The following is a 13,097-nucleotide window of genomic DNA, read 5'->3' as shown; positions in this document are numbered from 1 at the left end:
ACGGAAATCTCCATAACCATTTCCCCAACAAAGCCCTGTTCCTCTTCCTAACATTCCCAATCCCTAGACCTCCTAGCTTTTTACCTCTAGTTACCACCTCCCAACTCACCCTTTGGTCCCACTTCTCCTCTCCAGGCTCCCACAAGAAATCCCTCATAAGCTTTTCAAAGTGTTAGAGACCTTTGTGGGGATCTTAAACACTGATAGGAAATACACAGGAAGATTAGCTAGGGTTAATCTAATCAAAGTGATTCTCCCCCTCCAAGGAAAGATAATTTTTCCTCCAAGAAGCAAGCCTTTTCCCAAATCTCTCTACTACCAGGTTCCAAAAGCTTACCTTCTTAGGGTTATCCCCTAAGGGGAGTCCTAAGTAAGCCATCGGGCATTCCAAGGTTGCACACCCTAACACACTTGCATACTCTCTAAGCTCCCTCTCCTCCAAATTCACACCCACCAAACTACTGTTATCCAAATTCACCTTGAGATTAGATACCCGCTCAAAGAGTTGTATTGCCAATTTTAGGTTCCGGATCCACTCAATGTCCCCACCTTCGTAGAAAAGGATTGTGTCATCTGCGAACTGCAGATGAGTAAGAGGTATCTCCCCCCTTCCTACTCTCCAATCATTTTATTAAATTCCTTGAATCTGCTCTCTGAATCAATCTCCCAAGTACATCAGCAGTCAGAGTGAAGAGGAAAGGGGATGGTGAACCACCTTGTCTTATTCCTCTTGAGGTGGGGAAGAAATCCACCACAGTTCCATTCACCAAGATAGAGTAGTGGCAGCTTCTAATACAACCCCAAATCCACTTACACCAACTGTCTCCAAAGCCAAAACTTTTCAACACCTCCAACAAAAAAGACCAATCAACCATGTCATAAGCCTTCTCCAAGTCCAGTTTGCACACCACTCCCTTCTTCTTGGATTTCCTAAAGCTCTCCAGACTCTCATTAGCAATCAAGATTTGATCGGTAATTTGTCTTCCCATCACAAAAGCACCTTGGTTAGGTGCAATTATGGAAGGAAGAACCTTCTTTAATCTTAAAGACAACACTTTTGCGATTGTTTTGTACAAACTGTTCACCAAACTAATAGGTCTGAAGTCCCTTGGTTGTGATGCCTCTTTCTTCTTAGGAACCAGAGCAATGAAAGTGAAGTTCAAGCCCGGGTTGATTATTCCCCTTCTGTGGAACTCCTCAAACACTGACCCAATATCTTTCTCCACAATACCCCAACATTCTTGATAAAAAGCCATTGTGAACCCATCCGAACCTGGAGCTTTTGTTCTATTGATTGAAAAGATTGCTTCCTTTATCTCCTCCAATTCAAATCTCCTTTCTAACCACTCTCTATTTTCTGGACTTAGAGTCGGCCAATCCAAACCCTCCAACCAGATCCTTTCATTTAAAGGTCTTTTGAAAATAGATTTGAAATGGCTAACGAAGGCTTTTGCTATTTCTACCGAGTGGGAAATGACTGTTCCTTCAACTTCCAATTTTGAAATGAAATTCTTCCTTCTTCTACCATTTGCCACTGAGTGAAAGAATCCGGTGTTTCTATCCCCTCCTTCAACCACTTGCACCTAGATTTCTGCCTCCAACTTATTTCCTCCATAATCAATAGATCCTCCAATTGCTTCCTTAAGCTCCATCTCTTTTCTTTGTCTTTTTCTCCAACAATACCCCTTCCTTCCTTCATATCCAACTCTTCTATCTGCTCTACCAACACCTGTTTCCTTTCCTCTACTCTCCCAAACTCCAACCTGTTCCACTCCTTTATTTGGGATTTTAAGAACTGAAGCTTTTTATGGAACCTCATTCCTTCCCACTGTACTGGCGGATTATAATGCTGCCACCATTCCTTGACTTTCTCAATGAATCCCGGGTGGATCAATCACATGTTTTCAAACCTAAACGGGGCAGGACCATCGCCTCTCAATTCCTCCTTACACATTACTATAGGCCATTGGCCTGAGGTAAGCCTCAGAAGCACCCTAGATTTTTAGTTACTCCGATGTTCCTCCCAATCTATTGAAAAGGGAAACCTGTCCAACTTAGAGCAAATTGGGCTTGATTGGAGGTTGGACCGGGTGAAGGTATTGTTAAACATTTGAAGTTCTTTGAGCTCAAACGTATCCACAAACTGATTGAAGATCCTCATACTTGTTGTCACTCTCTGTCTAGGGTTGTTGGTTTCCTCTGTGAATCTCACTACATTAAAATCCCCTCCTAGACACCATGGTCCTTCCCAAAGGCCCCTAATAGCACTCAACTCTTCCCATAGTTTCTTTCTCTGCCTATAGTCATTTGGGGCCATAAACATTTGTTAGTACCCATTTGAAACCATCTTCCACCTGCCTGAACTTCAAAGAAACAAAATGATCACCTATCAACTCCTCTAATCCTATAAGCATATATTCTTTCCACAAAGTCACAATACCACCTGAGGATCCCCACGACGGAGCAGCCGCCCACTTAATCCCCTTAGCTCTCTAGACACTTCTTGCCCATCTACAGTCAAAATCCATTCTTTTGGATTCTTGAAGTAATACTACATCCGGATTGAACTTCTTAATCACCTCTTTGATTGTTGATATCTTTCTAGCACTACCTAGCCCCCTCACATTCCAACTTAGGATTCTCATTATAATTTTGCAAGAATCTGCCCTATCACTACCAAAATCTACTTGGGCTCTTTCATTCTGTCCCCTCTGGCCCTAAACTTCTTATCCCCCTCAATATCTCTTTTTAATCTCTCAACCTCGCTCAATTTTCTTTTATTGACCTTTCTATCCTCTTTTTTTTTTGTAGAAATGCTTTTAAATCATTTGGGTTCTTCAGTTTACACCCTAGCTTTCCCACAAATTTTGCCACTGAATCTTCCCTACAAATCTCCTTTTTGTCTACCTTTTCGAGTTCTCCACATCTAAACTTCTTATCCCCCTCAATATCTCTTTTTAATCTCTCAACCTCGCTCAATTTTCTTTTATTGACCTTTCTATCCTCCTTTTTTTTGTAGAAATGCTTTTAAATCATTTGGGTTCTTCAGTTTACACCCTAGCTTTCCCACAAATTTTGCCACTGAATCTTCCCTACAAATCTCCTTTTTGTCTACCTTTCCGAGTTCTCCACATCTAACCCTTTCCTGATTCCTTTTCTCTTTCACTCCACTAGGCACTCTTTCTGCCCCATTTATACTCTCCCTTTGCAGTTCATTCCTCTCCACTTCACCCAATATCCTCTCAATTATCCCCCAAATCCTTTTATCCCTGCCATGTATTCCCATTACTGTCTCCCCTTCCTCCCCTTGTAATCTCATTGTGGCTTCCTGTCCATGGGCCTTTGACTCCAGGTTGGAAAAGTAATCTAGAACAATGGACACAAAACACTCATCAGTAGCAAAAACTGAATTGACAGAGTTGTCAGAGTTACCTGGTTTCAACTGAGGGTTGTAGGAAAGGGGCAGAGGAGGGTGGTTGGTTTTCAAACCCTGTGAAGAACAATTGGAGCTTTCTGTCTCCTCAGGTTGGAGGGAAATATTCCCCGTTACATGGTTTACACAAATGCCTTTTTCTTTACCCGGTTGTCCACCTCTCCATGATGTACCCTATTGAGCAAAAGAAGAAGAAGAAGAAAGGAAGGAAGAAGAAGAAGAAGAGAGAAGAGGCTGCAGACTTAAGGCCTCAAAAGAACTTCTTCATGCGAGTGAAGCATTTGTATTTATACTATATTGGCCGTACAACACAAGAGGCCTACAAAATTACAAAAATACCCCTACGGCCACTAAACCTGTGTACAGTACATATAATACACCTGTCAACACTCCCCCTCAAGTTGGGGCATAGATATCAATCATGCCCAACTTGTCACAGAGACCTTGGTGTCTGGAATGGTTTAGCCCTTTTGTAAAGATGTCTGCTTGTTGGTCTTCAGAGCTGATGTATGGAGTGCATACTTCGCCTGTGATGATTTTTTTCTCTGATAAAGTGCTTGTCAACTTCAATGTGCTTTGTTCTATCATGTAGTACCGGGGTTGGTAGCGATACTTATAGTTGCCTTGTTGTCACAGAGTAGAGTCATGGGTTTGTCAACTGGAAAACCCAACTCCCCCAATAGATTCTTTATCCACGTACCTTCGGCCACTCCGTGTGCCATTGCATGGTACTCAGCTTCAGCACTGGATCTAGCTACCACGGTTTGCTTCTTACTCCTCCAAGTAACAAGGTTCCCTCCTACAAAGGTGCAGTAACCACTAGTAGACTTTCTGTCACTTTGAGATCCAACCCAATCCGCATCCGTGTAAATTTCAACTCTCAAATGTCCATGTTTATGGAATAATAAGCCAGCACCCGGGAACTTCTTAAGATACCGCAGTATTCTCTCCGCTGCTTCAAGATGAGTGGACCTAGGTGCATTCATGATGGCTGAGGACACCAATAGCATATGCTATGTCTGGATGAGTCATAGAGAGGTATAACAATCTTCCTACAAGCCTCTGAAATTGCTTCACATCCTTAAGAGGTTCACCTTGGCTGTCACTTAACTTATGGTTGGGGTCAATGGGAGAGTCAGCTGGTTTAACCCCAATCTTTCCAGTGTCCTTAAGCAGGTCTAGGACATATCTCCTTTGGGAGATGAAAATACCCTTTTTTGATCGGGCAACCTCAATTCCAAGGAAGTATTTGGTGGGTCCTAGATCTTTCACTTCGAACTAAGTGGCAAGGAAGCCCTTCAAACTTTGAATTTCATCCTTCCAGTCACCAGTAACAATTATGTCATCCACATATACTATTAGGGCAGCCATTTTACCTTCTACCCTTTTTACAAACAGTGTGTGATCTGACTGACATTGCTTGTATCCCCTCTTCTGAACTGCAATATGAAATCTGCTAAACAAGCTCTTGGTGATTGCTTCAGCCCATATAAAGACTTCTTTAACTTGCACACTTTCTGTTCACTTCCTTGAGCCAAAAAACCGGGGGGTTGAACCATATAAACTTCCTCTTCCAGGTCACCATTCAAGAAGGCATTCTTGATGTCGAGCTGATGTAGATCCCAATTCAGATTTGCAGCAAGAGAGAAAAGTACTCTAATAGAGTTCATTTTGGCAACAGGGGCAAAGGTATCTGCATAATCAACTCCATATACTTGAGTAAAACCCTTTGCCACTAAACGAGCTTTATACCTCTCCACAGTTCCATCAGCCCCATGCTTAACAGTGAACACCCATTTACATCCAACTGGATCCTTTCCCTTAGGGAGATCAACAAGTTCCCACGTGCCATTCTTATGAAGAGCATCAATTTCTTCCTTCATGGCATTTGTCCATTCTAGTACTGAGAGAGCTTCTGCCACATTCTTGGGAATAGGGATACTGTCAATGGAGGTAAGGAAGGCACGAAATGAAGGTGAGATGTTCTCATAGGAAACAAAGTTGGAAATGGGGTGTTTAGTGGTGCACAACCTAACACCTTTCCTGTGGGCAATTGGAAGGTCAAGATCATTAGCAACAGGGAGGTCGGGACCATCATTGGGAGTCAAGTTACCTGAGTGAGTATGATCTTCCCCCGAGGAGTTTGATGGCACTTGAGGTACAACTTCTGGATTCTCCACAGCTCTTGAACTTGGTTGGCCTTTATGACGACGAGAAAAAACACAGAAAGGTGGAGGATCAGGAAGAGAAGGGGGAGAAGGAGAAGGATTAGGAAGAGGAGGAAGATGAACCAGTTTCTCCTCATGCCAACACTCCCCCTGAGGAGAAATAGGAAAGAAGGGCTCATCTTCAAAGAAGGTAACATCCATGGAGACATAGAATCTCCGAAAAACAGGATCAAAGCAACGATACCCTTTCTGAGAGAATGAGTAGCCAAGAAATATGCATGGGATAGCACGGGAGTCCAATTTCCCCGGGTGGGAGATAGGTTTTGGACAAAGCATCGACAACCAAAAACACGAGGAGGGATAGAAAGAAGAGGGGCCTTAGGAAAGAGAAGCTGATGTGGGGCTTTGTACTCTAACCAACGAAAGGGCATTCGGTTAATGAGGTATGTAGAACAAAGGACAACCTCAACCCAAAATCGTTTGGGAACATTCATGTGGAGTAGTAAACCCCGTGCCACTTCAAGGAGATGTTGGTTCTTCTTTTCAACCACAACATTTTGTTGTGGCGTACGGGCACAAGAGCTCCGATGAAGAGAGCCATGTGAAGCAAAGAACTCCGTGAGGTCACTATGAAAAAACTCTTTTGCATTGTCTGACTGAAATATTTGAATCTCGGTCTGAAATTGGGTGAAGACCATCCGCTGAAAATCTTGGATAATTTTTGGTACTTCCTCACGGGTTCGCATTGGATATACCCAAGTGTATCTGGAATAATTGTCAATGAAGGTACTGAAGTACTTGTAGCCACTCTTAGAAGGTAAAGTAATACGGCCCCACACATCAGAATGCACAATGTGAAAAGGAAACTCAGATTTACTATTTCTTTGAGAAAATTGAGTTCTACAATGCTTGCTTAACTGACATGTTTGACAAGAAAAATTAGAAACAGACATTGACTTACACAGTTCTGGGAAAACAACTTTCAAGGTCTCAAAAGACAAATGACCCAGACGACAGTGCCACAAATACATTTTACTCTTTTTGAACTGACTCATAGACTTTGTAACATGAAGGCCAGCCGTATTCTCCAGCATGTAGAGTCCATCAACCATACGTCCCTTACCAATCGTCCTCCCCGAGACCAAATCCTGAATCACACAATAGGTAGGGAAAAAAGTCACAGAACAGTTTAAGGAATTTATAACACTACTGACTGAGAACAAATTCATATGGAATTTTGGAACATGAAGAACATCAGAAAGAGTAAGGCCGAGGGGAAGAGAGAGAGTTCCTTGACCAGCTATGAAAGTGTATGATCCATCAACTAGTCTCACTTTATCTCTTCCGGAAAGAGGGTGATAAGTTTGAAAGTAAGAGGACATACTAGTCATGTGTTTTGATGCTCCAGAATCAATGATCCATGGAGAGTCAAGGTTGTGAGAAGCAACATGGAAAGCTGTGGCAGGATTACCTGATGTGGATGCAAAAGAGGTGGTGGGAGGAGCATCCATTTGGCGAATTGCTCTACCATCTAGCTCCAAATGGTCATGGAAGGAGTTTACAATATCCTCCCTTGGGTCAGATCCAGAGTAGCTATGTTGGCCATGTGGTGTTTGAGTCACAGTAGAAGTGGAGGGCTGATTCTCCCGAGTAACCATGTTGGCCATGTGGTGTTTCTTGGTACCTTGTTGCCCAGGCCTTCTCATTACATCTGAGCTTTGCTTCTTAGGTAGATCCTGAGCCCACTTTGGTTTCCCATGGAGATCCCAACAAGTATCTTTGGTGTGCCGGGGCTTCTGACAATTAGTGCACCACAATTTTTCCTTATTCATGATTCTAGGTTTAGAAGTACTCAAAACCAAAGGCACACTGCCTTACAGAGCTGCTACAATCCACAACTAGGCTCTTGCTGATTTTTGGTTTCACAAAGAACCAAACACAAACACTGCAGCTGTAGTACTAGATTGTATGACCTACCCTTTGTAGGAGTCCACAGAACAATATACGAACACTGCACTTGCAGTGTAACCAGGTCTAAATGACCTACAATTTTACAACTTTCATGCAGCTTCTCAGTAAGAACAGCAATACAAGTGGTGGTTCACCACACCTAATCGGCTGATATCCACTTTCCAGGGCAGCCGAACAGTCACTTAGGGTTTAGGGTTCAACAACAGTCCCTTAGAGAGCTGAATAGAGCAACACACAATCGGAGGAGGGGAAAAAAATAGCTGAACAGTCCCTACTCAGATTTTAGGACATTAACAGTCCATCGAAAGAGTGCAAGAAGAGAACCATAAACAGAGAAACTTCAGTTCAGTACCCAGGTCACCCGAACTGTGAATAGGCAGTACACTCATGGACCCAATCTTCTCTGCAGGCCAGAACCCTTCTTCGTACATCTGGGATGGTTTTCTACAGTCTTCTTAGCCGAGCAACCCCAGAAAACATGTAGCAGAACCCTTTTCTGCGCTAGGAAGTTGAACAGTCAGCTATCTTGTAGCAGAACCCAACTCGGCAGTGGAGACCAACAGTCAGCTTTCTTCCTTGTCTTCGAGCATCAAGACTATAGCTTCTACGCAGCAGTGGAGAGAGACCTCAGCTGGTTGTTTTCCAGGCTTAGTCGGTCCTGCTTTGATACGATATTGAGCAAGAGAAGAAGAAGAAGAAAGGAAGGAAGAAGAAGAAGAAGAGAGAAGAGGCTGCAGACTTAAGGCCTCAAAAGAACTTCTTCTTGCGAGTGAAGCATTTGTATTTATACTATACTGGCCGTACAACACAAGAGGCCTACAAAATTACAAAAATACCCCTGCGGGCACTAAACCTGCGTACAGTACATATAATACACCTGTCAACATACTCTTGTTCAGATCTGGGTTAGCGTGATCAAACACCTTAACGGCTATTTGCAAGGGGCTAAACCTTGGTAAAGGCTTGTCCGAAATTTAGCTTTGGTCTACCCTGTAAAAGTTTACTGGAGTCTCCAAATCTGTCTTCTGTACGCCCATCGGATTTTCAAGAAAGAGCTGCTCTAGATTTAACTCCTCTCTGATCTGTCCTGCCTGGGGACCTTCTTCTGCCGAGCCATCCAAACTTGCAGTCTTCTGAACTCCCCTATTCATCACTCTCCGTGCTGCAACTTATCCATCCTTTGTCCTCCTCCTCTCTCTCTTCTAATTTACCCCTACAGTAACATGGGTTTGGGCGATCATCAACACTGGAAATCTGCTTGCCACAGTCCGGACGAAAGTTCCAGCGAAGGGGACGCTTTCCTCCACCTGTTTGCGCTTTCTGATAGCCATGAGAACCAAACTGATCAGCCTCCTCTTTTTTGGAAGAAGATACACGGACATTTCCGTCTACAAACGTTTTGAGCTTGTCCCGCCCCACGTGACGACTCGTCACGTGGCCCACTAACGGTGGTGAGTGGACCAAAAATTGGTTTGGCCATTCTAACACCCGGTTCAGAAGTGGTGGCCCTGTTAAGACGCGCCGAGTTGCAAACTCTTTTGGCCACATCAGCATAGGAATGGCCATCTAAAACTCTTGAATTAATTAAAAAAAAATGAATTAATTGCTTTTTAAAGGAGGGCTTCAAGAGGTGGAAAAATCCTGCGACTGTTCATTTTCTCCATTTACTCTGTCATGCGCAGCAGGTTGCTTCTCTAATCCTTGGGTGCCATGTGTGATCCAGCCAACTGCCACACCATCATCCCCTACCTCTGGTCGTTTCTCCCAAAGAGATGCCTCAACTTCCGTCGCCAGCCAAACCTTATACCAGGCTCCCTCTGAAAGAATTTCGAGAGCACGAGGCAAGTTCTCAGGCTTCAACCCTGCAACTCTGATCTCCTCTGCACGCAAACTTCTCAAGTTCAGCTCCAGAAGTAACCCCCCTAGGGCTCTAACATTTCTTCCTAAGGTCTGTTCATTCCAGAGATTAAAAGGTAGTCCGAGGAGTTTGGTCCAGAAGCTGCAGTCCTTTAGCACAACTTCGTTGCACAACGGAACCCAGTTTTGTATTTGTATCAGTCCTCCATCTACTTGGACTGTATTGAAACTCAGTTTTTCGTCACTTGTATTGAGGATGGCTTTCTTCTCATCAAACGGCAGAACTACTGCATCACCTTCTAAGCCCAGTCTTTCAGCAACTGCATCTAAAACTTTCGTCCAATCCCTTACAGCCCTATCAGCCATTAACACCATTCTGTGTTCCCATTTGCCTCTCCCTTCTTCAAGTGCTAACTTTTGGATTCCAAATGAACTTGCTATCAGTCTCTTGACAGCAGGAACTTTGCTTCTTGCTCTGCTCCGGGGTGCCACAGCTTGTTGGAGCATCTTCAACTGTTTTGTTATCCAATCTTTCTACCGCCTTCCTTTCAATTTCCAAGAGAAAGGCCTGGATATTATTGGCGAATGAAGTCCAGCCTTGACCCCTCAGTCCTTCCGGTATCCATAATACTTGTTTCTTGTTAGTACCAAAGTATTCTGTTACCATGATAAACTATCCTCTGCCATTCCTTCTCAGAACCGTTTCAAACCTTTTCCCACAACACCCCACTGCATTTTCCACCCTTCTTCCTTGATAGTGTTTACTGTTCCATCAACAAAGCCTTTCAGCCAGTAGCAAGCCTCCTCTGGTAATAGTAACGTAGCCCTACTACCTTCCCTGATTTTCAGATAAGCCTTGCCTCTTGTCCTTCCCTGTTCGAACAGGAAGTGTTTAGCTTCAATACCCAGCTCCAACCTCCACTGATGCCTAGGTTTCCCCACTTGCATCCCTTCATGGTCACAAGGATTGTATGAATAAGTACCAAAAGATGGTGCTTGAATCTTGGCTTCATCAGTATTAACCGTGCAATGGAGGACCTACCTTCCAAAACCCATTTTGTCAGGCTTGGATCAGACCATAGAGAGGGAATCAAAGTTGAAGTTGTTCTTGAGGTACCCAGTTCTTAGAAATGCTGACATGGTCAAAGTTCACTCAAAGTACCTCTATTTCAAAGTGTTAAACCTCACAATTTTTAATTTTTAAGCTACTTATCAAAAAAATATTTAATTTTAAGCTTGTTTTGATGTAAATATGTTTGGGTGAGGATATGGAGTTTTTACTATTTTCTTTTCTGCTTTGACTTTTTTTTTCACATTTTTCATTTGAGTAAGGTGTTTGAACTGGATGGTCAAACCATTTGACCCATGACACTGTGGCCAAAACAAGCCAACAGCCAAGTTTGACGAGTGTCCAAAATAATGAAAATGAGAAAAGAAGTGAAAATTATTAATTATTAATACAGAATGTGCTTTCATTTTCAGGTCTTTGGTCATCTATTTTCTCTTCAGCTTGAGGAGGATGTCAATGAGGTTCTTTTTGCCCTTCCTAGAGAGACATGTATTGAAGAGAACTCCTTGCTCAAAGCTGCTCCTCAACTCGAGAAGCTGTTAAAATTCACACAGACAGAAACTGGTCAAAATATCCTAGATACAGCAAGGAAGATCACATCTTTGAAATAAGATGCTGCTACTTTTGAGCAAGATACACATGGAGACAGTGAGACAGCTAGCCTTGGACTTTGTTCAGTGGAGGCCTCATTTTGTAGATTTGCCATGGTTTGTCTGTAACATTCGGGTATCAAGAGGGAACGGTTGGGACTCTGCATCCATTATTAAGTTGATACTTAATTAGTTCCACTAGAAGAAAGGGCTGGTTGAACTTCACCTTAGGAATGATCAAATGAGGATTTCAGACAACTTCTCCAGTGATATGAATGATGGCACTGGGTGGACAGGACTAATGAGCTCAAACTCAAATCTTTGTCATCCTTCCGGCTCTCTAACGCAAGTCCACTTACATTCCGTGTATACACTTGTGGGTTTGAAGGTAGTATCATTGAACAATTGTGCAGTGAGTGGTCTCAGGCTGTCAGTGTTGTGGTTTAAGTTAAAAGGTATTAGTCTTTTGCAAGAAATAACTGAAAATTTCATGGCCAGAAACAAAAGAAAAAGGTCCATAGGGATGTTTGTTACTTGCACTGAATGCTGAACTTTCTAAACGGCCCGTTCTAGGTAAGTTTTGGTTCACCTTTATTTTCTAAGGTTGGTCAGGGAGCTTTTTCTAATTGGGTGTTTAACCAGCAAATTTTATTGTCTTGTAGTTAGCTTGTCATACAGCTTGTTGGAAGTCTTCTATTTCTGATGTTCATCCAGCTGAGAAAGGATTAGCTGAATGCAATAGCTATTCAGCAGGCTGTCAAACCAATGATAAGTCTCCACGCCAATAATAAAATACATGGGAGTCCACACCTCTCACAGTGGGACCCATTAATTTATTACAAGCGTGGAGTAAACATTTTGGTTCCACAGCTCGCTGAACAACCATAGCATTAATAATCCGAATTACATCCAGCTAGATTTGATTTTAGCACTCAAAATGCTGAAGGTTTAGCCGACTAAGGATAAGTTTGCCAGATTTAGCTTATTTCCAGGGCTCGAAATCTGTGCCACAGACAGTTCTAGAATGCAGTTGTAATAGAACTAATCAGAAAAGCATCTCAAATAAACAAATGGAAAATTTCTTAAACTACCCTTATGGTTTAGTTAATTGACCGACTTTATCCTTGTTGTTACTTTTACTGTTTTTGACAATTGTCTAAATCTCTCTTACCATTAACCCACACTTCATTCACATGTTACATCACATGACTAATATTTTTTTAAATTCCTAAAATACCCTTCCTGTGAACTGTTCATTGTAGAGTGGTAGTGCGACTCGGGAGGGGCAACCTTAGATAATAGAGAATAATACGAAGAAGAGAGGAGGGAATCACAAATCGGTATCTAATCTTACTACAATGATGTGGAGAAGGGTTCTTCTCAGTTGCAGACTCTGGTTTCATGGAAAGCCGCTGTGAAACTTGATCGATTTGTCATCAACGGAGAGATCTTAAGAAATCGGGCCCTCAGTTCACCGTTGTCATCTGCACCATATCCGTTACAGAGACTTAGTGTTTTAATTACTAAGAATTGAGAAATATAGGATGAGCCCAAATAATTGGAAGCTGTACCTTTTTATCCGCGATGGTTGGTTGGGTGGCGGGGTGGCTATCGATGTCAAAATCCAAGGATCTTGATCCCTTGCTTTTGTTACTGTGGTGGCCGTAAGTTTTTTTATTTGAAAGATAACCAACGTTTTAAAAAACGACTTAGAAATGGAACCATTCTGGTCATTGGTTTTCAGGTCAACAGTCCGACTGTCCAAATTGATTGGATGGCCTGTTTTGACAAATAAATTAAAAAAATAAAAAAACAATTAAAAAATAAAAAAGGTCAAAGACCACTGAACGGGTTGACTGCCCGGATCAATGGGTTGTTGACTTTTTCAACGGTTTTTGGCCAAAGATTGGGTTTGGGGTAAAATAGAACCGGTTGCCTAGATGGTTTTTGAGCCGAATGGTCCGATCGTCCGGGTCAATGGCGGTTTGAAAACCTTGTAGATAACACAA

General features: G+C 42.6%; 1 protein-coding gene across 4 annotated transcripts in view; it reads left to right on the top strand.

The window, feature by feature from the left end:
• Positions 1 to 11,690, top strand: part of LOC104590319 (S-adenosyl-L-methionine-dependent methyltransferases superfamily protein) — a 48,301-nt gene extending 36,611 nt beyond the window's left edge. For all 4 annotated transcript variants that reach the window (XM_088896782.1, XM_088896785.1, XM_088896783.1 and 1 more), the window contains one exon: positions 10,912 to 11,690. In XM_088896782.1, the coding sequence (XP_088752908.1) occupies positions 10,912 to 11,109 (198 nt within the window). In that variant the 3' untranslated portion in view covers positions 11,110 to 11,690. The remainder of the gene's footprint in view (positions 1 to 10,911) is intronic.
• Positions 11,691 to 13,097: the final 1,407 nt, after the last annotated feature.

The sequence above is a fragment of the Nelumbo nucifera genome, chromosome 1 (genome assembly GCF_055504915.1).
Source record: "Nelumbo nucifera cultivar China Antique chromosome 1, China Antique-T2T, whole genome shotgun sequence".
In the NCBI taxonomy this organism is placed as follows: Eukaryota; Viridiplantae; Streptophyta; class Magnoliopsida; order Proteales; family Nelumbonaceae; genus Nelumbo; species Nelumbo nucifera.
Note: the sequence above shows the minus strand (reverse complement) of the source record. Positions and strands in the feature narration are given on the sequence as shown.